This window comes from Pygocentrus nattereri, chromosome 20 (assembly GCF_015220715.1).
Source record: "Pygocentrus nattereri isolate fPygNat1 chromosome 20, fPygNat1.pri, whole genome shotgun sequence".
Lineage (NCBI taxonomy): Eukaryota > Metazoa > Chordata > Actinopteri > Characiformes > Serrasalmidae > Pygocentrus > Pygocentrus nattereri.
The window spans coordinates 21,719,647-21,744,882 of NC_051230.1; the positions used below are offsets into that span (position 1 = coordinate 21,719,647).

At 38.0% G+C, this 25,236-nt stretch overlaps 1 protein-coding gene across 4 annotated transcripts in view; it reads left to right on the plus strand.

The window, feature by feature from the left end:
- Window positions 1-25,236, plus strand: part of arl15a (ADP-ribosylation factor-like 15a) — a 111,401-nt gene that overhangs the window by 26,594 nt on the left and 59,571 nt on the right. For 3 of the 4 annotated variants that reach the window (XM_037531732.1, XM_037531733.1, XM_037531734.1), the window contains exons 2-3: window positions 13,517-13,661; window positions 19,867-19,926. In XM_037531732.1, coding sequence (XP_037387629.1) covers window positions 13,517-13,661; window positions 19,867-19,926 — 205 coding nt within the window. The remainder of the gene's footprint in view (window positions 1-13,516; window positions 13,662-19,866; window positions 19,927-25,236) is intronic. The other variant, XM_037531735.1, reaches the window with a different exon arrangement.

Genomic DNA, 25,236 nt, shown 5'->3' on the forward strand with positions numbered 1-25,236 from the left:
GTTGAAGTTTATCATCTGGTTTGGTTGATATGTACAATTGTATGTCATCAGTGAAGCAGTGGGAATTGATGCCGTGTTTACTGATAATAGCATCTAAAACAGAGCCTTGTGGAACACCATTGTAAGAACAGATGATTCACTGTTTTTGTACTTGTGCTGTCTCTGTACTATGATGAGGCCTAAATCCTGACTGAAATTTTTAATGTATATGATTTTTCTCATTTTTAATGGAGCTGCATCATCTAGAGTAGAACGAAAAGTATCCTCTAAGCCCTTGGTCATAATATCTAATTCAGTAGGCTCAGACAGACAGCTGATAGAAACTGATAGATCTGGGAGGTTTGTGATAAAGCTACTAGCTGTGGAGGATGCTATAGTCAACAATACCACAATAGTATGGTGATGAACAAATATTACAACTAAAGCGAATTACATATGATATTAGGTAATGATGAGTGGGCACCTGTATATTTTGAGTGAAACCTATAGAGTCTATGATAGATACAAATGCCTTACTTAATGGATCCTGTGGTATGTTCAAGTGAATTTTAAAATCTCTGACAATTATTACTTTATTCAAAAGTGTTATTAAACTTGATAGAAAGTCAGCAAATAACTGTAAGAACTCAGAACACGGCCTTGGTGACCTATAGATTGTAACTAGTGAAAATGAATTCTTATTTGTTCCTTGATCACTTATAGTTAAAAAAAAAAAAAAGAATTTCAAAATTAGAGAATTTGTAGCCTGCTTTTTGATTCACGCCTAAAGCTTTTGTGTAAAAGGTTGCTATACCTCAACCCTGGCTACAAGGGCTGTGCGCATAATCATAGCCTGTGGAGATGGCTTTATTTAGAGCAAAAAGATCAGGTCTAATCCACGGTTCTGTGAGGCATAGAGCGTCAAAATAATGATCAGTAATAGGTTCATTTACAACGACACTCTTAGATGTGAGAGATCTTATTTTAAGCATTCCTAGTTTTAGACTAAAGGTGTTGTCATTGGTTTAACTAGGCTGACATTGATTAGGTAAGTAGAACAAACTTTTTGAAGTTTTCTGAAATTTTGCTTTATTAAGACACAGTCTCAGTTGGGTGGAACCTGTGTTGCGCCCCAAGGCAGCAGGCAGACAGTTGGTTTGGCCTGTTTCTCTGCTGCCTGGCCTTGGCCCTGGTTTGTCAGCGACTAACTGTCCTACACTGATGGCTATCTGAGAGACTGTGAGCTATGCTATAAGGAAACAAGAGCAGCAACCTCACACGAGCAGTGGATACCACATTGTCTCAAAAGAGCAGGCTTGCCCTCAAAAGTAGATCAGTTATCAACTTTCTGAGCACCAGTTGGACAACCAGCAACCATCATTTAGTGACCATAACCTGCTGTGGATTTTGGCAACAGCATATTACGGCATTGGACATCGTCTGAGCTAATTTGCTAATTTGTCTCTGTGATCTTTAGTTATTTCTAACTGCCTCAGTCAAACATCATTAATACCTATGTGAATCACTATCCTTGAATACCTATAGCTAGCAGCCAGGTTCTGAGTTGTTCAGATTTTCTGGTGTATTCACTCTGAGTTCGCTGTCAACCTGTTTAGCTGTCTGACTGTAGCCAAATGCTGACTGCTGTCTCATTTGTATACTGTAAGTATACAGATTGTTGCTTGTTTTGAAGTTACATTTACAACTGTCCTATAGAGGTCTTCCATAAATAATATGCACTGTATGGCCATAGGATTGTGGACATATGACCAGCACACCTATGTGAGTATATAAAGACATGGTTTGATGAGTTTGGTGTGAAGGAACTACACCAATAACTACAGTGATGTTTTCATAGACTTCTAGCTATTACTATTACTAATACTACTGCTATTAATATTAGTAGTATAATTATTTTGTAGGTTGACCAGAGGAGGATGGGTCCCCCCTTGTGAGCCTTGGTTCCTCCCAAGCTTTCTTCCTCAGCTCCGAGTGAGTTTTTCTGTGCTACTGTCGCCCCTGGCTTGCTCACCTGGGGGGTTTTACATTCTTGTTAAAACTTTGTCTTTTCTGGAATTCTTTGAAGCTGCTTTGTGACAACATCAGTTGTAAAAAGCGCTATACAAATAAATTTGATATGATATGAAGGAACTCCAGTGTCCTGCACAAAGGACCTCAACCACACCAAGCGCCTTTGGGGTGGGGTTGGCTGAATGTTGAATGAGAATGCCCTGCTCTTCGCCGAAGAGTGGAGACTATTTTAACCACAAGGTGGGTTGGGGGCATCAAGTCCATAGTAATGCCCATGGTTTTGGAACAGGATGTCCAATAAGCTCATACAGGTGTGATGGTCATGTGTCCATAAGTTATTTGCAAAAGCCATCTACAGCACAGTTGTAAAAGTGACTCCAAAACAAGCAACAGTCTGTATACATACAGTACACAAATGAGACAGCAGACAATGTACAGACAGATAAAGTGTTACCAGGTTGATTTCAAGCTTAGAGTGAATAAAACAGGTACAAAAGTTTATTGTTTATTGTTATTTAATGTGTTGTAAGCTTGCTGTAGGATGCGTCTGATACGACTGATGACCTGACTATTTCCGTAGGGTCGGTTATATCAAATTTTATTTCGTGATGTTTCACCCAAACAAACAATTTATTTGTCTTTGTTTTATCATTAAACATAAAATAATTTGAATAGAATGCAAAGTATTTGTAGAACGTATGCTATATTGCCAAAAGTATTTGCTCATCTGCCTTCACACTCATGAACTTGAGTGACATCCCATTCTTAATCCATAGGGTTTAATATAATGTCGGCCCACCCTTTGCAGATAGAACAGCTTCAGCTCTTCTGGGGAGACTTTCCACAAGATTTAGGAATGTGTTTATGGGAATTTTTGACCATTCTTCCAGAAGCACATTTGTGAGGTCAGACACTGATGTTGGACGAGAAGGCCTGGCTCGCAGTCTCCGCTCTAATTCATCCCTAAGGCGTTCTATCAGGTTGAGGTCAGGACTCTGTGCAGGCCAGTCATGTTCGTCCACACCAAATTCGCTCATCCATGTGTTTATGTACTTGCTTTGTGCACTGGTGCGCAGTCCCATTGGAACAGGAAGGGGCCGTCCCCAAACTGTTCCCACAAAGTTTGGGGCATGAAATTGTCTAAAATCTCTTGGTCTGCTGAAGCATTAAGAGTTCCTTTCACTGGAACTAAGGGGCTGAGCCCAACTCCTGAAAAACAACCTCATACCATAATCCCCCCTCCACCAAACTTTACACTTGGCACAATGCAGTCAGACAAGTACTATTCTCCTGGCAACCGCCAAACCCAGACTTGTCCATTGCCAGACGGAGAGGCGTGATTCATCACTCCAGAGAACACTAGAACACTGTCTCCACTGCTCTAGAGTCCAGTGGCTGCGCTTTACACCACTGCATTGGACGCTTTGCACTTGGTGATGTGAGGCTTGGATGCAGCTTCTTGGCCATGGAAGCTCTCTATACGCTGTTCTTGAGCTAAACTGAAGGCCGCATGAAGTTTGGAGGTCTGTAGTGATTGACTCTGCCGAAAGTTGGCGACCTCTGTGCACTATGCGCCTCAGCATCTGCTGACCCCGCTCTGTAATTTTACATGGCATACCTCTTCGTGGCTGAGTTGCTGTTGTTCCTAATCGCTTCCACTTTGTTATCATACCACTGACATTTGGCTGTGGAATATTTAGTAATGAGAAAATTTCATGACTGGACTTGTTGCACAGGTGGCATACTATCACGGTACCACGCTGGAATTCACTGAGCTCCTCAGAGCGACTGATTCTTTCAGAAATGTTTGTAGAAGCAGTCTGCATGCCTAGGTGCTTGGTTTTATACACCTGAGGCCATGGAAGTGATTAGAACACCTGAATTCAATGATTTGGATGAATGAGTGAATACTTTTGGCAATATAGTGTACCTCCATAGTAGTACTCAGACTGCCATGTAAGTTTGTTCTTATTGTTTTTCTTGAAATGTTTTCCCATTTTGCCTAACATTTCTGGTCTCCTTTGTCATATTTTTCATATTATAATGTGCCAAATTGATTGTGATTTCCACTACAGAATCACATCTGTTTTAATGCAGTGCTGCCTGAGGACCCAAAGGTCACGGCCAGTAAATACCATTTTTTGGCCTTGTCCCTTGCATACAGAGATTGTACTGTAGATGATGAAAAGCAAAATTTATTTGCTATTTTGTGTTGAGAATGCATCTTTACTTCTGAAAGACTTAGCCTCTCTGACATACTCTGTTTATACTCAGTTATGTCACTGACCTGTTACCAATTAACCACCAGGTGTTTTTTAAGCATTACACACACTTTGCCAGCCTTTTGTTGCCCCATCCCAACTTTTTTGGAACATGTTGTTGGCATCAAATTCAAAATGGTCATATATTTAAAATATAAAAACCAATACAATTTCTCAGTTTCATTTGATATGTTGTCTTTGAAGCATTTTCAATTAAATATAAGGTTTAAATGATTTGCACATCATTCCATTTTGTTTTTATTTACATGTTTTACAGCATCCCAACTTTTTTGGAAATAGGGTTGTATGATTTAGGAAAGAAAGTAGCTCATTTACATTTGAAAGAATATTGTGCAAAAGGAGGTCTAATCCTTGTATTTTTACATTTTTGGATGTGAAATACCTAATAATTGACAGATGAAGAGCTGCACCTTTTTCTCACTTATTAATAATTTCTTTGTTGCAGCATGTGAGATTTTCTAAGTAAAGTAATCCCATCACAGTTTGAGAAAAATAATAAATAATTTTTAATGTTTTACTTTTTTGATGCTAATGATGGAGACAGCACCCATCTATGGGGCATTTTTATGCAGCGGCTGCTAGGGTACTGGTGAAAGAAAGTGAGAATCTGGGTTTCATTCCTGAAGAAAAACTACTCACCACTACAAAGATTCAGAACTGTAAGAGTGGAGTTTAGTAGTAGCTTATCTGTCTGCTATTCTTCCTGTGTATCAGGCTACTGTCATGGGAGGGAAAAATTAGATGAAAATATCCAGAACAATGCTAGTTATCATAATGTAATATAATGTCTAGTAAGAATGATAAACACCTTTCTGGATTTTTTTTTAAATTATTGAAACGTGTATTTGAACAAAGAGGAATTCCAGAAGTCTTTCTGTGAGAAATAGCTAGGGGGTGCTGTGACCTAACATAGTGACTCTGTGTGTTTGAGGTGCACTGTTGCTGTGACTGTTTGGACCTACACTATGACCACACACAGCCACATGGGTCGCAAACTTGAAAACAGACAGAGGGAACTGGCTATGACACATGGATTCCAGTAGAGACAGTGGCCAGAATGAGTATATTCTCAGAGTAAACCAAATGTCAAAAATACTTTTTTAAAGACCATTTTTTATAATCTATACTTTTGACAATTAAGGCATTCTAAACAGACACTGACAGAGTTTGCATAATCATGCAGTACCTTGATGGATTTGACAAAAAATTATCAGCACTTTCAAATTCCAAAACATTTTGTTTGTAAGATCTTTTGCATTTTTTTTTCTTTGGTGCTCAGCATTTTCCCAGGTTTTGACAGTAAAGGAACTAAAGAGGAAATGGTTTGCCAGACCGGTATTTGAAAAACGGTCTCAGTAGAAATGACATAGAAGTTGTTCTTTCAGAGTCCTGTTTAGCGTCCAGAGTAAATTTTGCCTCTGCAGGATTGGCACGACAGGCACAGCAGTTGAGTAGGCAGTCTGTGGTTGGTATGGTGACAGCAAGGGGTGAACACAGCAGTCTTGCCAACATTTATTTTTCACTGTACTTCAAATGTGGCATGGCAGTGCACTGGCATAAACTCCACTATACCATGCCCTTTCTAACTGTGTTCCCCCTCTGAGCTTGTCAACCCTCTCTAAGCCACAAACATCAACATTGGGCGGGGGGGTTTGGGGTTGAGGTGGGGGGTTTGGGTTGGGGGGGTTAAAAGATGAATGAACCCCCCCCCTACAGACGGCAGTGGGTTCTCACTATGGAGTGCAGTACCATTGGGGGCTGTGTTATGACTGGTGTGTGTTACACACGTATCGGTTAGCGCTTGTTGTTTCTCCATCTGGACGCCCATATAAAGGACTGTCATCTCAAAGGTCACTGATGAGCCCTACAGACAAGTGTTGCTGGCGGTCGTCTGGGCAGGGAAGGGTCATCGGCTAGAACAAGAGTGAGGGAATGCCAGGCCCATGTTGGTTGGCTTGAGTCCTCCCTGCTGTCTGTGTTTATGTGTCTACGACTGTTTCCTTCTTCCCTCCCCAACCCACCACCTCATCACACTGCACTGTAGTCTTCCAGGGAAACACCAAAAACATAATAAACACTAAAACCTAAATGACTCTGAAAAACCTTTGAGAGGTAGTATTATTCAGATTGCCAAAGAAACCGCAGATAATTTGTAAAAGTGTAGCTCATGTGCTTATGCCATTGTTCTGCATTGCAGCGGCAGTTTTGTTTAACATTCATTAAATCAAATATCTAAAGGTACCTTTTGGTGTACTTTATTAGTGTATTTTTGGAAAGTATATTACTCATTAATAAGAAATGAATTCACTAAAATAAATGTTATTTAACCTGTAAACTAAAAAAGAGTTCTCAGAAGAGATCTCATTTATTTGCCTTACTTCAAATTATGGCAAGTATATATGCATCTGATTTGCTTTAAATAGTATTAATTAAATCCATTTAGCACAGTTGGTCTTAAAATAACATTAGAAGACATTTTTATGCCAAGAATGTGTTTTTACATGCAGTGATTTCTCAATGTCAGTTGTACTGTGGAAAAAAAAAACATATTAAATATTAGGGATAGGCATTTTCATCAATATTCAAAGAGTAACACAACACAACAAGTACAGGATTCATAAAGCTGCAGGCTATTGCACACCAGGTGCGTTGGGTGTACAACACCAGAGACATTGCACCAGAGACATTGCTACCTGAGTACCTACTATCGCTGCATATTAAACTCAGATCCAGACAATAAATCCATAGTTGGTGAAGTTTTTTGTACACTAAGAAATGTGTCAATTTACAGTTTTGTAGCGTATATAGGTAACCTTTATAGATAACCAGGCAAATATATTTTTTCTGTTTATGAACAGTTTATCTAAAATACGACAAATTTACTGAATATTGTTGAAAGTTTTCCACTAAATTTTCATTCCCGTACAAATAAAATGTCCTTAAAGTGTGAAATAAACTTGAGTTTCCTGTTTAGCAGCAGTTTTCTGTGTTGTTTCTCATCTGCTATAGCTGCCGTCTTGCAGTCTGGTACAGGGCACAAGAGACCCTCTGGTGGCAGGGCGCAAAGTTTAGCTGGCTGCAGTAGCACAGATTTTACTTTGGACTAAACACATAAGAATTTCTGCTCTCTTCAATATGAGAATGTGTAATGTTAGAAGCTAATTTGTAGGACAAAAATCCTAATTTACTATTAAATTTTTTAAACTGTCATGACTTTTCATTTATTAGAAAATCTATTATTATTAAATTAATCTAAATTATTAAAATTACTGAATGATGACTATAATCAGTCAGATCATTGTAAAGAATGTAGATGGAATAAATATTCATGAAACATAAAAAGTGCATTTCAGTATATTAATCGCATTTTTTCACCTGTGTGATGAAAGACAAATTGAATAAAAATAGTTATTACAGTCCTACTGCTATCAGTTATACTGTGAGTGCAACCTACTGTACATAAATGGTTATTGGCCACTTTTTGTTAATATACTTTTTAAGATTTTGTTTTGATTTCTTTTAGATTTCTATCATGATACAAGCAGCACAATTAATTTTGCGATTATGGAAAGTTAGTCAGTATCCAAGCTAATTTAATCACAGTATTTTCCATGCTATGGATTTATTTTCGTCAGACTTGTTTTGGCATGACCCAAAGCAGTTTTCCTCTTTGCTGTGATTGATGACAGCCTGGGCATTTAGATATTTGTTGGTCATAACCAGCATAAGTTTCCGAAGTCCAGATAGTTTTTTCAAGTATGCTTTCTGCTTGATCAGCATAGTCAAGCATGCCACCAATGTTAAGGGTGGGGACCTGCCCTGCATTGATGTCTTTGATTCCAGATATGCTGTCTCCAGATCTGTGAAAGATGAGCCTCATGCATGTGGGCCTACTTTAGAGAGGGGTGTGTGTTGGCTGAGGCTCGTGCAGGATGCAGCACTGTACCCCGAATGGTATACTTTGCTCACATCTGTCTCTCAGCAACAGATACTTACAAGCCATACAGCTCTGATTAGCAGACTGTTTAATAACTTAACTTTATTAACCACTGCATATGTGCCATAGCAGCACTACTAATGAAAGACATGCTTTCTGGTAACAGTCTTTCCTTGTAGTACAATTTGTCAAAGTATGACTGCTGGTGTTAGCATTCGAAATTGAAATGTAACATCTGACAGAATTTTATAAGATGATCTTTAAAAAATTCTCCTTTTTTCCTCTTTAATATTGAGCTGACATGCACTCATTTGTCTTTTGTAGCCTTCTGCAATGACAGTATTGCAAAGACCAGTATCACAACAATAAATAACAAATGATACATAAAGGTTCCTGGTGATTTACTGAGTGTTTAATGTAATTATTTTGGTCAAAATAATGAAGGACAGTCTTTACCATGCCACAAACTATAGTACAATATGTAGCATTGCAGTTGCAGTACTAGTAATTTGGCCATATTGTGCAGCTCTACGCATTTGTCTCCCTTCATGAGAGCAGAGGCCCAAGAATGCCACTGTCAACGCACAGACAAAACCCTGGGTGAGATATTTGTGGAGAATGGCATCATGGCTTCCATGTAGACACTTAGCTCTGTTTCCGCAGCCTCGGAGGGCAAATGAGTGAAATGTGAGCCATGTCTGTCTGCGCAGTGCTTCCCTTGCTCTTGCCCCCTTGTTTATTAGCTCTAAAAATACAAGGCTGGTCCTCTAAAATAGAGCTTCTTATTGACAGACGGGTCGGCTGAATGAGCAATAGCTGGCTGCCTCATGTCTGTAGGACAACCCCCCGCTGTCATCGTCAGCTCCTCAGTCTCTTGAGGATTAAGTATCTCGCCTACTCCATGCCCATAACCTGCCCAAAGTGGTCACCGTGGCCACTGATGACCAGTCATCTCCAGAGCCAGTGGAGTGGGAACCACGTTCCTTTTCTCTTGAGAGAAGTTAGACAGCTATCCCCTCCTCTTTTTTTCAAATTGCAAAGGGCAGACGGGGTTCCCCACACTCCACTGAGGGGTCCATTCAGGAAAAGTTGGCAGGCATCTGAGTTGTTTTTGCGGCGGGTCATTGTTCTGTGTTGGTTTGGCCAGGTCCAAAGCTTCAGTCTTGTGGCATTGCTGAGTGGAATTGGCCCAGCTGTGTTCTCTCGTCTGCCACTGTGGGTTCTAGTGCTGTTAGATCTTTGTTTCTCTGCCAGGATCTGGAGCTCAGCCAGGTCTCCTAATTACATCAGCCATTTGATGTCTTGACAGCTTTTTTAAATTGAGAGGTGGGGGAGGGGGGGTTATCTTTTAACCCTTTTAACAGCTGTATTATTTTCTAAAAAATGTAGCTCTACAATTTTACTGTGGATATCAGTTTCGAATATTTATGAACCCAAATGCTCTTATTTACATAACCTATGCCCAGCAAAAGAAAAAAAAAATCAGTCTTTTCTCTTTGAGGATGTGGAGCAGGAGAACCTTGTCCCCTTTTATTCTGTTTACATGTGTAAAGGGTGAAGGGTATATTTAGTAATAGACCATCCTACAAATGGCCATAGCTACACAGCATTTAAATGGGAATCCTGCTTTTCATGTGAGAACATTTACTGTTCTCATAATATTTTCGAAACCCTCTCTTTAAACCTCATACTTGTTTGAACTTTTGAAATTTTAAGGGTTTGTATGTGATCTCACCTGTTGGGTCCTCCTGCTCATAATTATACAACCTACATTTTTGTTTTGTAGTAGTTACCAGACAATTTATAGTAGTTAATATAGTCTTTGGACTGATACGTGCATAATAAGCATACCATTTGAGTGGTTAGGGCCAATTCAAGTGGGACAATGCAACTGAATTTTGAAATGTCTTGAAAAGTAGACAGATCCTTCTTAAGCAAAACTGTTTTGTTACTGAGCAGTCAGCTAGAATTGTGACTGTCTGGTCTCAAAGGAGTCTAGCTTGGCCCAGTGGCCAAGGGGTCAGAGTTCCAGGATGTGTCTTCAGCGTCTGCTGTAAATTTATCATCCCCTTTTGTGCACTGTAAGTGAAGGGGAGTTAGTGGGGGGTGAGAATGGGCAGTGGCATCTCATATCACAGGCCCTCTAGGCACTTAGACAACCAGATGTCCAGGTCGGCGTGTGACAAAGCGGAAGCATGTGCTCCTGACTGACTGATCATGTGTGCCGTATGGGTTCTGTGGGCCTGTGAAAGCGATTAGTGCTTTTTGGGGTAAAAGAATACCAAAGGGAAATCACACATCATCTATCCTTATGCTTTGTTGCCTTAAGATCACTTCTATTAGAATAGATGAAATGTATATAAATTAGAGTTCTTAGGTTTTTGTTACAGTGATGGTGATAGAAATCAGGAGTTACAATGCCCAGACCAGAAGTAAAGCTGTTATTTACTAAATAAAAATGACAAGTGAACATGTGTAATGCAATGTTGATAATGGTAAAACAGTGATAAATCTGAAAAACAAATCTTTAGGGTACTATTTTGCCTTGCAAGACCCTGTCTGTATGTCTCGAATGGATTTAAAAAATGTTTTATACCAAAACTTTGTCAAGCAGTGCTTTTGTAACCAATTCACATAGTAGTTTTTTGTGATGAAGCTTTTACAGGCATTAAATTTATCAGGCACCTGGTTCCTATCACCACCTCTGTAAACAATATGGGCTTAGCAAGTTTCTCTAGAATGGTGCATTTTGTAACATATCACAATAAATTAGAGATGCACCAATTTTTCCCTTTTAATAATGATACCTGCACCTTGAGATTTGTCTGCTGCCTAACCTAACTAATTTATCTGTCTAACCTATTTTGATGAAAGTAATATTTATGTAAATGATTATTAATTTATAATCCAAAATATTGAGGTGCTTAAGACTAACATATTTTTGCAATTAGTATTTACTCTCATATAATAAGTACTAAGAACCATATTTGGGTCAGTTACAAAGAAGGTTTGCAAAGTGACAATTTAAATAAATTTTATTGAAAAGGACAATGTGCATTTTTATATTTGCATTTATATATTTGTGTTTACATCTATATGTATTTTATATCTTAAATATTGTTAGTGCTGTCAAAGATTTTGTTTACCTCTTTCTGTTATTAAGACTGTACTTCTCTGTGTGCACCATTTGAATGACTAGTTGTGCCACCTGACATTTCAGACTAATTTCAAATTAAACTTGCACCTACTTAGACACCTATAGAAACCTTTTAAATGTCTTTAAACTTGTGTTTATACTTAATTTTTTTATTTTTTCAAATAAATAAACATTATTATAATAATTACATATTCACTTTATTTTCCTGAAGTCATACCACCCGATGTGGTATTTTGAACCAATACTAACCAGGACTCAAAAAGGTTTTTCCAAAATTGCAGAAAGGGCTACTGACCTTGGCATTATACCATGAAGGTCACTTGGGTCTATGATAAAATAGAAAAAAGCACGTAAAAAATAGTTTTTATTTTTGGATGTGCCGCTTCATGTTTGAGGATATAAGAACTGGCCAACAAAGGTTTTCAGTGAATGGAGTACTATTGTTGCCTCGATTAAAGTTATCTTATTTAGCAACATGGTTTTTAGTTTTTAAAGATAAAATCATGCCAAACTATTTTATTGAGTTTGTAGGACACAAAAATAGATGTCAGTCACTCATTTAACAAGTTAATAAAATATTTATTGTGCAAAACAGCTAAAACAGCACTAAACTATACATAAATAAACCCATGGTCTGTACATTTATGCTTGCAGCAGCTTCTCTGGCACGGCAGCAACGGTACTGAATGCTGTTTCACATCCGAATTTCCCAAGTCATTTGTTTCATACATGTGTCTTTGTCACTCATGCTACATCTCTGATCATCAGAGTTCAGCAAATAGTACAATTGTTCACACCGTCAGAAGTTGTGGTTGAGCTGCAGATTTTTTGGCTTTGTTGAGGCCTCGGTATCTTGCCGCTGCATAATGCAGTTGGCTGACATAGCCACACTGCAGACAGGACGAGTGGGCACAGGCCCTGCTAGCAGGCTGTTATGCTAAAGGCTAAACTAAGGCCAAAGGCTAGCATTACCCCAAAAGACAAGTGGTTCCTTCCATATGTCTCCCTTTCCTTCGCTGACTCAGTAACAAACTAGACTGTATTAACATAGACTGTAACTAACTACTCAGTGGGAAATGAGTGATTACTGAAAGAAGGATTGCTCAGCTTTTGAGGTAAAGGGTTCCTGTTAGCGTGTCATAGGATTCACAAATACACTGTTTGTATGTTGCATTATGTGGTGTATTTGTGACATCAGTGACATCAATAGCTTAGGAAGAATTTCATCTGATAGCCACTACTATTACCTTTTCACTAGTATTACAGATGTTGCCATGAGTATTTTTACTGCCAAGTGTCAACTCATGCTGACATGTTATTAAGTTCTGTCTACTAGTGTGCATGTATGTGTCAGAAATTTCTTTGTAGTGTCGTTCATAGGTAAAGGAATTCACATTGCCGACACCAATGCCACATGTGTCAGCATCAACGACGATACGTAAACGGTATTGGTTGCATCTATTGATGCAACTCTACAAAAATGTAACTGTTACTGTAAATAAAGAACAACTGTAGTATAACACTTTGTCAAAAAACACCTTTTTATGGATGTAATAAAGTTGACAGTAATTAGAATATAGCAGTAATGTTTCTTGTATATACAAAGCCCACTCCCAACCACATACACCATGAAAAAAGTACATGAAAGTGGCATCTAATCGGAATTAAACCCTTCAAATACACTGATATGAAATTTGTGTTTTGCACTTTGCCACTTTCATTTTAGAATTTAATGGGCTAATTTGCTACAAAATAAGCCCCGCCAGGCCCAAGCTGGTCTCGTCGTGCTAATAAAAGAGTTCTCTTTTTAGTTCTGGATACTGATCTCTGCACACTAGCTTTAAACCTCCCATTCGCGGTTCACACTGCATTTGCCTCCTAATGTCTCCCAAAAGGCCTCTAGTCAGAGACAGTAATAGGCCTACTGCCATAAAGACACAGGCTTATAATGCTGTCTTTCTATTCTGTGCTTTCTCTCACTCTCAATCTAGTCAAACAAATAGACTTTTAGTTCTAAAACATCCCAGATTGTGGTAAACCAACATAATGTTATAGTTACACTTTGAAAGTACAGTAAAGGTATTTGCATTCATTGTTTCATTTGGTTCATTTTATCTTTTTTCATTTTAGTGTCTTCGAACACTGTGCTGTAAAGGTCCTCCCACTCCTAGACCAGAGTATGATGTGGTGTGCATTGGACTCAGTGGTGCTGGTAAAACTGCTCTGCTTTCTCGGCTCTGCAGCGAAGGCATTGATGGCATTGTGCCAACCACAGGTAAAGTTATAAATTATCTGTCATAGTATTTGGAATGCTGCAACTAGTTTTATTATATATCACTGCTCTCAGAACAAAATCTCCAAAATGGTAACTTTACAGGAGCATGAAAAAACGTACTTTAGTTTTAATGTAAGTCAGTGGAAACAGACTTTTCTCCAAGTAATTTTGGGACGTTTCTTCTGTTCCATTCTTCATAGAATTTACACACAATATAAAGGGCAGGAGACATTTTCATATTATACCAAGAGATATGAAGTTTTCTTCCAACAGCAGAAATATACATTTCATATTATTACCCACAGTAGATATACTTATTTATATATACATATTTAAATATACTTACATATCACAACAATTGCTACAATTTCTAAAATACTAGGCACGTACAAACTATATATTTGTACACTAAAGGGCCAATCTGGAGTTCCATGGTATTTGTAGATGCAGGATCGTGGGTGCAAATAGACCTGTTCACAAATGTTTGACTTGGTTCATGTTGGGTGAATGTGCAGGCCACTCCATTTGTGGGTTCTCTCCAGAATGGTCCTCGAACCGATTCTGGACAACTTGGGCCTGATGCATATCCTGCTGGAATATCCCATCATTGTGGGGGTACATGAAATTCACGCACAGGCTGAGAATGGTCACCAACCTGTACTGAAACATATCTGTCACCAGTCAGTAACGTGTTAATGCAGATTAGTGGACCCAACCCATGCCATGAGGAAGAACACACCCCACACCAGTGTGGAACCACCACCAGCCTGCACAGTGCCTTGTTGACAATATGTGATTCATGGGGTTTGCACCACAGACAAACCCTACCATCAGGCCATGACCATTTGGTACCTGTGGGCGGCCACTGCACTGTCCACTGTGTGTGTGGTAACACATGACGCTATGGATCGAGGACTGTTAAATGCCCACACAACTTCAGAAATGGAATGTCCCATCCTTCTGGCGCCCACTATCATGCCTCATTTGAGATTTGATCATTCACGTCGCCTTACCTTAAACATTGGTCAGTGTTCAACCTCATTCTCAAGATAACACCTTGAAACTTATACAGGTGTGGGTGTTCCTAATTCATCCCCTGAGGTAACGCCACTTCATACTCAATTTACATAGTACTACATATTCTTTACTTTGTTTTACAGGTTTTAGTGAGTTTTTCTTCAACTTCAAGCCTTACTCTCTATGTTATTAAGCTTCTTAAGCTCTATTAAGGCAGTTATTTTCACAGACTTTACACTCCCACCTCAGTAAAGATTCCAGCTCCTTTTACCTTCCAGAAAACGAGCAGTGCAAAGAACTTCAGATTATATTTTAATGGCGATGTTAGTGAAGCATTGTATTTTCTAAAGACAGTAAGGTAAATGGTTAAGGTTAAAGAAATTATGGCTAAATTAAATGTTTTAATATTTTGTTTATATCAGATTTCTTATCCTGTATATTTTAACATTTTGTTTATATCAGATTTTGTATCCTGTGTAAAAAAACCTTACAGACATCCTGTGGTATACTAGCATTACCCCATCTTCCAATTGAAAACAAATACCATCTGAATAGGGCTTTAGCCTGTTTGCTATTTGCGCTACCAGCCAAACTAAATCATATTTTTACATGAATAATGTTCAGTTTGATTTCAGACATTTCATAAACAAGCATTTTGTGACTTCAAACATATGCATTAACATTAGGAATCATTACATGCATTCATGGATTCACTGCAGTTCTAGGTTTTTTGCTCTGTCAAAACCAATTGAAAATTTATTAATTTCTTTTTTAAATTCAAAACTAGACAAGCCTTAAATCACCTTTCTTCCCCATTATGATGCTCAGTTTGCACTTCAGCAAGTTTCTTGACCACCTCTATATGCCTAAATGCATTGAGTTGCGGCCACGTAATTGGCTGATTAGCTATTTGTGTTAATAAGCAACTGAACAATAAAGTGGCCAGTGAGTGTACATTTAAATGACCATCCTCTAGCAGCTACATCAACCCTTATGTTAGTGGTCTATACTTCTGTGTCATTCTTTGCAAACTTTTATTTCGGTCCATATTATTTTGCTGTGGATATTAAGTAGTGGACTACTTAACCTTTGGTCCTGGATTGTTTTGGTACTGGATAAGTCTTAAAAGCCCTGGAATTAGTAAATCATTAAAGTGTGTGAACCCTGAAATAGCATTGCCCATTTCTATGAAACAGTGGATCAGATAGCCTAGATCAGGTTATGCTAGTCACAAAATATTATTGAAAAATGTACATGAATACTTCATGAATTGCCCTGCCACAGCTGATAAGTTGGATCCTCAAGTTTTTGTTGCAACTTTTTGCATCCATGTCCATACACAAGCATCTGTCTTAAATCACAGAAAGGGAGTGAATTGGTTTTAGTTCTCTATGGCTCTGCATATATTGTGACATCAGCAAAGTAGTTATTTATGTAAATCTTTGCCACAAACCCATTTATCTTTAATCACATGTGCAATATATTTGAAATGCAGTACAAAATTATAAGACAAAAAGAAACCTCCAAAAACCCTAGAAAAACTCACCTCAACTCGCATAACTTTCCCATGTCTCTGCCTTGTAATTTAAACCAAATGCTACAACTAATGCTTCAAACTATCTCAATGAAATTATGAGGAACCCTGCGGATGTAGTGCATTGAGCCAGCTTTTCAAGCTTCTTCTGTGGCATTCATCAAACTTTCCCAGCGCTCCAGAACCTCTGCAATATCTCAGCTTTGTCACCATGTGTTCTGCAGCCTCTCAGAGCACTGAAAATGCTTCATATTGCTTCTTCCTTTCAATGCCAAGTTACCTCAGTGGCTCAATGAAGAGAACTGCTTTACTTTATGGTTTTGAGTGTCTCTTGATGTGCAAAGGACTCCTGTCTGTGTGAATGTGTGTCAGTGTGTGAGGGTGTGAGTATGTGTGCAAGTTGTGACTGGTCTGCTTTTTGCCGCATGTACTTTCTTTCTCATGACATGAAATGTTAATTAAGCATTGGGCTACTGATTGGTGTATTACAGCATCATAGTTTTTTAATGAGAGGTTGAAGTTAGTCTTTTGGTGACTGTGTGCAGAAACTGTCAGTTACCATTCATTATGCATGCTTGCATCATGTGTATGTAATATATACATACACAGTAATATATACATACACACACACCTGAACTGAAATTCTTGTTACTTCTTGTCTAGTATATGAACACGTCATAAGCTTAGCGCTGGAAGATTTTCACAACTAATTCAATTAATTTCAATGGATGTTTTCACACCTTTTGGATTTTCAGTATGCTATGAAGGGAAAACATTTTAACTCAGTAAGTGCTCCCTCCCACAGACCTATTCGCTGGTGGAAATATCACTTCAGTTGTATGGAATTGGTACAGGCTTGAAATGTCAGATGTTGACCAAATGTGAAGTGTAAGTTATGTCAAAAGTCAGTTTCAACCAAATTATTGAGCATTACAACAAATCTGTTCCAGCAATAGTTCCAGCAATAGTGACATGAACAACAGGATGGGAGCAATGTGTGAAACAATGGGATGAAATATGAGCTGCTCTTCAACACTCAAAGCTCCCACTAAAAGACAGCTAACATTAATAATCATGATCATGTGTCAGTAGTCATGCAAACTTGTATGTCTTCCCTAAGCTTCCAAGAAGCTGGGGCATCTTTGAACCCTTGGCTTATTACTTCACCAGTGTGGTCATTTGGGAAGTAGCATGTCAGGAGGCAAACACTTTGCAGTGTCCAGTGTTCTCTGCATGGTTTTACTTTACGACTGGTCTAGAGGCCTGTCATGGTAATATAAAACAGTGCTTTCCCCAACCTCTCTGCTACTCTTTCATGTGTAGCATTATTCAGATGGGGCAGCACTGTGTACCCAAAATGTTTGTATTGTTACCTGCCAGAGGGGGCAGCTCTCAAGCCTGAAACAGTAGGTAGGCTTGTGTTCCTTTCAAAAAACCTGTAAAGGACGGCTTTATGTGATGGTAATTTTCATATTTTGCACTTTTCCTTAACTGAAATGTAAGGAAATTATATGTGTGTGTTATTTAAAGTGAAAGTTGATTACTATTCTTGAAAGGACAGTTTTTTTGTTTAGTTTTTTTTACTAATTCTGTTGTGCTTGCACAATTTTGAGTCCCTTGAAAAGGATATTTAAAAGTAACCATAATTTGCACGATTTGATCATTACGGATGGTACTCTTTGTTATTACTTTTTCACATCTTCAGGCCATTCTAATAAAAAAAACTTTGATTTGTGTCCTTGTTAAATTGTATTATATTAGAACTAAGAAAATTAAAATTGTTAATTGTTAAAACAATTGAAAAGTTGAAATTTATTTTTTCCAAACAATGTGTTGTCCAACTCTACTTAAGCTGCCTTGTAAAGTGGGAACAGTGAAAGTTATTTGCCAAGGGTTCACTAGGTTAATCTTTCAATGGAAAGGCTTTGGGTAGGTTTACACTGTATGATTTTTTATGAAAGGGTCTTCGAAAGATGTGTTTTCCAGACAGCAATGCAGAATGCATAAAACACAAGGCACCAAGCAAGGCTACCTTTTATGTGGAGTACCATAGGTGCTCTGAGTTGATGTAGCGGTCAAGCAGCCTACATCATTAGCATATTTCTGAGCTAACCATTTAGATCAAAAGGAAGGCAGAGTGACAGTTGTAATGAAGGAGGGCTTAGTGGCTGTAGTTGCTGAGTACAGTAAAACTATATGATCACAGATATGGATGGAAATTATCATGACTTTTGGTTAGTTTAGCTTGTTTTGGCTAGCAGCACCACACTTTGTAGTAGACCATTTTGTAAAAGGGCAAATGTCAGAGCTTTCTCCCTATATGTATCAAAAGAATAGCAAAGCTAGCACAGGTGGTGGCTAGACCAAACATTTAAACAAAAATTTAAGACACACTTTGCTAAAAACCAAAACTGAAAATCAAAATAAAATAAGTTTTTTCTAAATCAACATTTTATTTATGCTTTTGAATAAACATGCCAAACATAAAAAATACAAGCTAATAAAGAAAACTTTTATTATTGATAAAATCTGCTTTCAATAAGACAAAACAAGTAGACAATAACTGAAAACAGTTTATATAAAATAAACTTACTAAAATTATTACTGTAGGTAGGCTACAGTGTGTGTCACAAAATCTAACAATCCTGACAACAGAGAATGGTTGGTCATCCAAGCGAAAGAGTTCCATGGTTTTTATGTAATGCATTCCACTGAATTTTTTCTTCATTTCAAAATCTGTGGCTACAAATTGTGATGTTATGCTAGCAGGGACGTTCCTTTCAGCTGGACATTCCTTTCTGTGGTTTTGCTGTATTCTGCATAGCCATATTACAATAAAGGCTTTTATTTTATTAAGAGTGCTATGACTTTACTATTTTTTCATTAGAAGTAGCTTGGAAATTCCTCATTAAACATTTATTTTTTTCCACTTTTGATTTACCGCTGTTTAAGCTGGTTAATGTGCCTGTGCTGACCGACACACACAGAAAAGTGAAGAAAATAAACATAGCTTTTTTGATGACCATTTCCTGTTTTAAGTTTCATTCAAATTGTTTTTTTTTCTTAAGAAAAAAAAAGAAAATTGAAAATGCCACTTTTGATCATTTTCAAATGATTTGTGAAAATTTGATGCATCTCTGGTTCACTTGTTTTGCAAATGGTGTAAAGACAATTCAAATTGTGTGAGAAAAAAGCAAACAGAAAAAATGGAATTACATGGTTTTATTATTTTGCCGCTCTCAGAAAGCAGACCCAGACTGAACTGAAGTCTTGCATAGCACATATACAGTCACCTGCTGTGAGTCTGATGAAACCTGCCACATAAACACATCTTTAAAGTCAAAAGAGGACGTTAAGAGGCTCAATCTCATGTGTTTTGGGTTGTATTAATCAGTACCAAATGTCTGCCTTCTCTGTCTCTGCATGTGTTGTTGTGAAATGAACATGGGAAGTGGTATCACTGACGAAATCTTTGCTTTTCCTCTTGACTGTGAACTCACAGTTTGTTCTCCTTTATCAGTGTGATATTGCTTTTCTTGATCTCGTTTCTGTAGATGTTGGGTCCTCTACACCAACACTGACAGGAATCCAAACAAACATGGGCTTTCCTTCATCCGTTTTGTAAACTAAATATTGTCTTCTTATCTCTCCTAGGTTTCAGCATAAAGGCAGTGCCTTTCCCAAATGCAGTGCTTAATGTGAAAGAACTTGGAGGTAATGCGAACATGTACACAGCCATTATATTGCTAATGTGTTTTTTAATGCTGTAATAATGATCTCTATGACTGCCTAAATGTAGTAATTTTCTCTATCACTTGGATGCACAGAAGAGTTTGATCAATAAGAAGCTGTTTTTCAGTGAAGAATACAACTACGCAGTAAAATTAAGACTAACCCTAATCTGTATCCAACCCCCCCCCCAAAAAAACAATCAAATTTAGTGTGAATTTACTCAGCACAGAAATATTTTTTCTCTTGTGGTTTATACCTTTAGCAGAATGACCAGTAAAACTAAAGAGGCATGAAGGTGATAAGCTTGTGACAGTAACTGTTGCACCTGCATTGTTAACTTTTTTTTTTTTTAATAACCCTTGATTTAAGATCAAGCAGGATTTTCATAACCATCAACCATGCCTTCCTAGTTTTACATGGAAAAAATAACAGGCCAGTTAAAGTAGCATAGTAAGCTGTTGTTGTCTGCGTGTTTCTGGCTCATAAGTCATGTGAGTGGAGGAATGATGTGGGGAGATGCTTATTTTGATGGTTCAAAGAGGTGGACAGGAAGCTTAAGAGAGAGAAATACACTTCTCTTCCGAGCTACTGAGTTTTGCTGAGCCCAGCCATTTATAAGAATGTTAGTAGTGAGGGCAGCATCAGGGTGATTTATGTGTTTTGTGGGATGCGGGGGACAGAACAGGTGCACTGTGTATCGTGACTAGAGGCCCGACTAAGCACAACAGAAACATCAGCCCCTTAGAACAAAAACAAGAGGAAAGTGGAGCGCGGGACCACCATGGGGCGACTTGACCAAATTTGGTCACAACCAGAAACTTGTGCTGAGGAGCATGATATAATGGTCCTTTAGTAAGCTAGGTCAGAGACCCCAAGGGATGTTTTTATACGGAATGAAACTTCCAGCAGTCTGTGTGATGAGGCTACTATATCACCCAGAGCCTGTCACTGCTGCTTGAACTGATGGGGAACAATTTAATTGAGAGGAGCAAAAAAATTGAAAACTATACAAGTCATTTAAAATATGTATTTTTAGGCCTGCTATCTGCTACTTTATAACTGTTGACTAAAGACTAAGGTCTCGGTCTCAGGTCAGCATGTCTCAAATCAGCTGTGCTTTAAACGAGCAGATGTCAGCAAATACCAGATGTGATGAAACAAATGGGAGCCCAAGGCTTTATGATGAATGTGCAATTTACATTTATTATTGTAAGTCTAACAGCTCTAGTAATAATCTATAGCAGGATTTGGGACAGAGGAAAACAGAGTAATACTGCCATAATCCATAATCTGCGAAACACTAAAAAAGAATAAGGCTAAATCTGTATCTGACAGCCTTGCCAGATAACGTCTGCTGCAGGACGAGTGAATACAGAAGACAGTGAAGTCTTCAAGGCAAACTGACTCATTGTAGGTCCTTCCTACAAATAGTTTAATTACTTCCATTTGACTTTAAATGACTCATGCAGAGACAATTACAGCGTGTACTTGTTTCCAAACCCGCAAAATCTTAAGTCTTTTCCTGTCACTGCAGTAAAAAAAAAAAGGCATGCTAAAAAGCAGTGTTCACAGTTTTTGGTGACACAAACAAGATATTAACATTCTTAAAAACAAAAGCATTCTTTACTTGCAAACGGCTATATATTAATTTCATGAAATATTATTAGGCTAAGCTGGACAAAGAAACCGAGGAGTAGCTTTCTATCAGGCAGGCTGACTCATTTTGTTTAAATATTATGGAAAGTGAAAAAAGTTCTCTGCACTAGACTGGCAGTTGAGGTGTTTAAACTACACCTGAGCAAGCACCTCTGTGGCTGCATACACTTACACCTACCAGTTTATTGGTTACAAGAACCTGAGCAGAGCATTGATATGTAGAATGTCATCTTTGAATGCATCACGTATCAGACTTTGTCTCGAGTGGGCTGCTACAGGCAAAGACGATATCAATTGAAGTGAAGAAAGAAAGAAGACATCCAGTGGGCATCAAAACTAGACTTTTTTGAAGAAAAACAGTTGCCTTGTCAGATGAATTTATCATTTTTTATTGTGATGATGATGTCTTTTGAAGAACATCTGAACATCATTGTGTATCTGATCAACTTCAACCCTTCCTGGCTACAGTTTACCCACTCTCTGATGAACACTTCCATCATGATAATGCACCCTATCATGTGGCATGCATTATCACAGAATTATTCATAGTTCTATTTCTTAACAGACATGGATGTCGCCCCTTTTGAGCGCATCTGGCATCTTACAGAATTCAAATCTTGTAGAACCCATGCTCATGTGAATTCATGCTGTTTTGGACAGGGTTGCACCGGTTTTGCATTATTTTGTGCTCTTTACTAACTGCTTGGCTGACATTTGTTAGTTTCTAACTTTTACTAAATTCTGTTTCACCACCAATCTGTAAGTCATGTCTTAACTAGCAATGGCTGCCTAATGCATACACAGAAACTAAACACCATCGCTTTGACATGATGACAAGTTAAGGCCCAATCAGTAAACACACTGCCATGGAAACATGGATGCTTATTATTTTTGTCAGGCAAAAACTTTGTATCCCAAAAATGTGAAAAAACTTAACTTTCAGTGTTGGGACAGTAGATAAAACGCAGATAAAAACAGATTGCAGTGATTTATAAATGTACTTTGACCTGTATTTGAATGAAAACAGTACAAAGACAAGATATGTAATGTTTTATCAGCTTAATTGTTTTCAGTAAATACGTGTTCATTCTAAAATTAATCCCTGCAACACATTCCAAAAAAAAGTTGGAACAGGGCACTTTTAGACTATGAAAATTGTGAAATGTTCAAAAACAAACATGGATATAAAGGGAAAGGCCTTGTCTTTATTGAACAATAATGGGTTAGGCTCCCCATGCTAAAAATACATCAGCAAAAAATCCACCAGTTTAAAAATAGTATTCCTGAGCCAGAGCTTGCAAGGATTTTAGGTATGTTACACACTGTGGTGCATAATATCATCAAAAGATTCAGGGAATCTAGAGACATCTTAGTGTTAAAGGGTAAGGCTGAAAACCACAAGTGAATACCAATGACCTTCAACCCCTCAGAAGGCACTGCATTGAAAATTCACAAGTTGCTGTGCTGGAGATCACTACATGGGCTGAGGTATACTTTGACAAACCACTGAACCAGTGAACACCATCTCTCCCTGCATCCACAAAGCCAAGTTAAAACAGTTCTATGCACAGTGCAAGTCACATATCAACTACGTCCAGAAACGCTGCTGACATTTCTGTCTGGTGCAGATTGTCTGAAAGGGACTGATGCTCAGTGGAAGCATCGAAATACTGGTCATTGTGTTCTTTAGGACAAATAACTAAAGGACAATCTAAAATGTTATTATAAAGTTCTGAACTGAGTGTGTTTACATGCACCTAATAATCTGATAATTGCAGAAAAGGATTGTGTCAGTAATACAGTGAACACATTTAGATGTACTTTAATCAGATAATGGGAAACTCTGGGTCTACATGAGTCAGGCAGTTATTGGATTTCTGCTTTTTCAGCCAGCTCAAAGCTCAATTATCAATAAGCTCAAAGAATAAGACATGACAAATGTAAGATAAAACATTGAGTCACTTTAGCAGAAAATATGAATATACATTATCTAGAAGATGAAGGATATTTACATTCTTTCAGGGTTGCTCCAAAAGTGTTTTCTTCCCCTCTCACTGGTGCTGTGTTAAATGCTGTTTGATCTTTCCAGTATCACAGACTATTTTTTCACATATGCAGACAGAGAAAATGAAAGAAATCAGAGTGAGAGTATATATGCACAAAGAAACTCAAATACTGAGCTAAAATCCAGCTCTCTATCAGATTTCTTCATCAGATTTCCAATCTAAGAAGTCAGAGTGTGCTGTTTACATGACCATTTGAATAACCAGATATTTGCAGAAATCGATTATTAACAGATTATTAAGTGCATGTGTATGCACTAACTGTCTCTTATTGAAAATCTGTGTCGTATTAAGCTCAAAATAAGACAACAAAATGTATGGTTGCACAACTGAAGACTTGTATAACAGAAGAATGGCAAAAATTCCACATTAAAAGCTGGATCAGGTTTGCCTTCGGTCCCCAAACAATTATTAAGTGTTGATAAAAGGAAAGTGGTGAACATGCTTTTGTCCCTAATTATTTTAGACAGACCTTAGAGAGAGACCTTAGCCAAGCGATTTATAATTACTGTTCATGCCAAGTATCAAAGGGGGTATAACCCCATAAAGACATCTACACAGGTTTGATACCCCTTGACAGCACGACATTGCATTCAGAACGCGGTAAGAAAAATCCATGTTATTATGCCAGCGACATCTGTAGAGACATTTTTTTGAAATGACAAAAAAAATATTCACTAAGGTCAGTGACAAAATGAAAAACATTACTAATAATAGAATTAAGACAATAATCAAATTCATTGCCTTGGATAACCAAGTTTATGCATTTGCAATGGCCATGCCCGAAATTGCCCTCATATACATATAATTTATAGATATTTCAGTAGTAAGTCAATAAAACCAATGTATTCATTAGGCTGTCTTATGAAGCTGTTCTCAAAGATGGCATGAAGCGGGACATGCACTGACACACTTCTGTTTGTCAGTATTGTGTATCATGAAAAAATATGTATCGTGATATATTTTTGCCGTATTACCCATGCCTACTGAACACTTTAACCATTGTTAAACCTTGAAGTTTATGAAGTGAGTGACGTTCTTTAGGTCACTTCATAAAATGTTTCATGAAATTATATTTGTTTCAGAGAAAAAGACTATTAGCACCAGATCAAACGGGTTGTAGACTCTGTGTGGAGAAAGCCTGGGTAAAAATTCCATCCAGACTGGCCGACCAGGCTACTGGAAAGCACAGAAGTGTAAATGTCAAAGACGGGGCATCTGTTTCTTACAGTGGTATAAGTGAGCTTGCGTTGATTGATGGGATCATGAACACAGAAGGTTACAAAGACATTTTGGATGCAAACTCGAGCTCAAGAAATTCTCATGTGATAACAGTCATGTGATTAACAGCAGCCACTGTTTGCAAGAATACTTCATAAAGAAATCCCCAAAAACATTACAGTATTGGAAAGGTCTATTTACAATAAATACAGACCTGCCACCCTGTATGCATATTGCATAACAGGTACACATGTTAACAACAAAGCACGCTGGTATGATTTGTCACTCTAAACTATGCAGAAAGCTATGCAAGTCCAATCATGCATGTCCAAAAGCTATGTGAGTCCAGTCA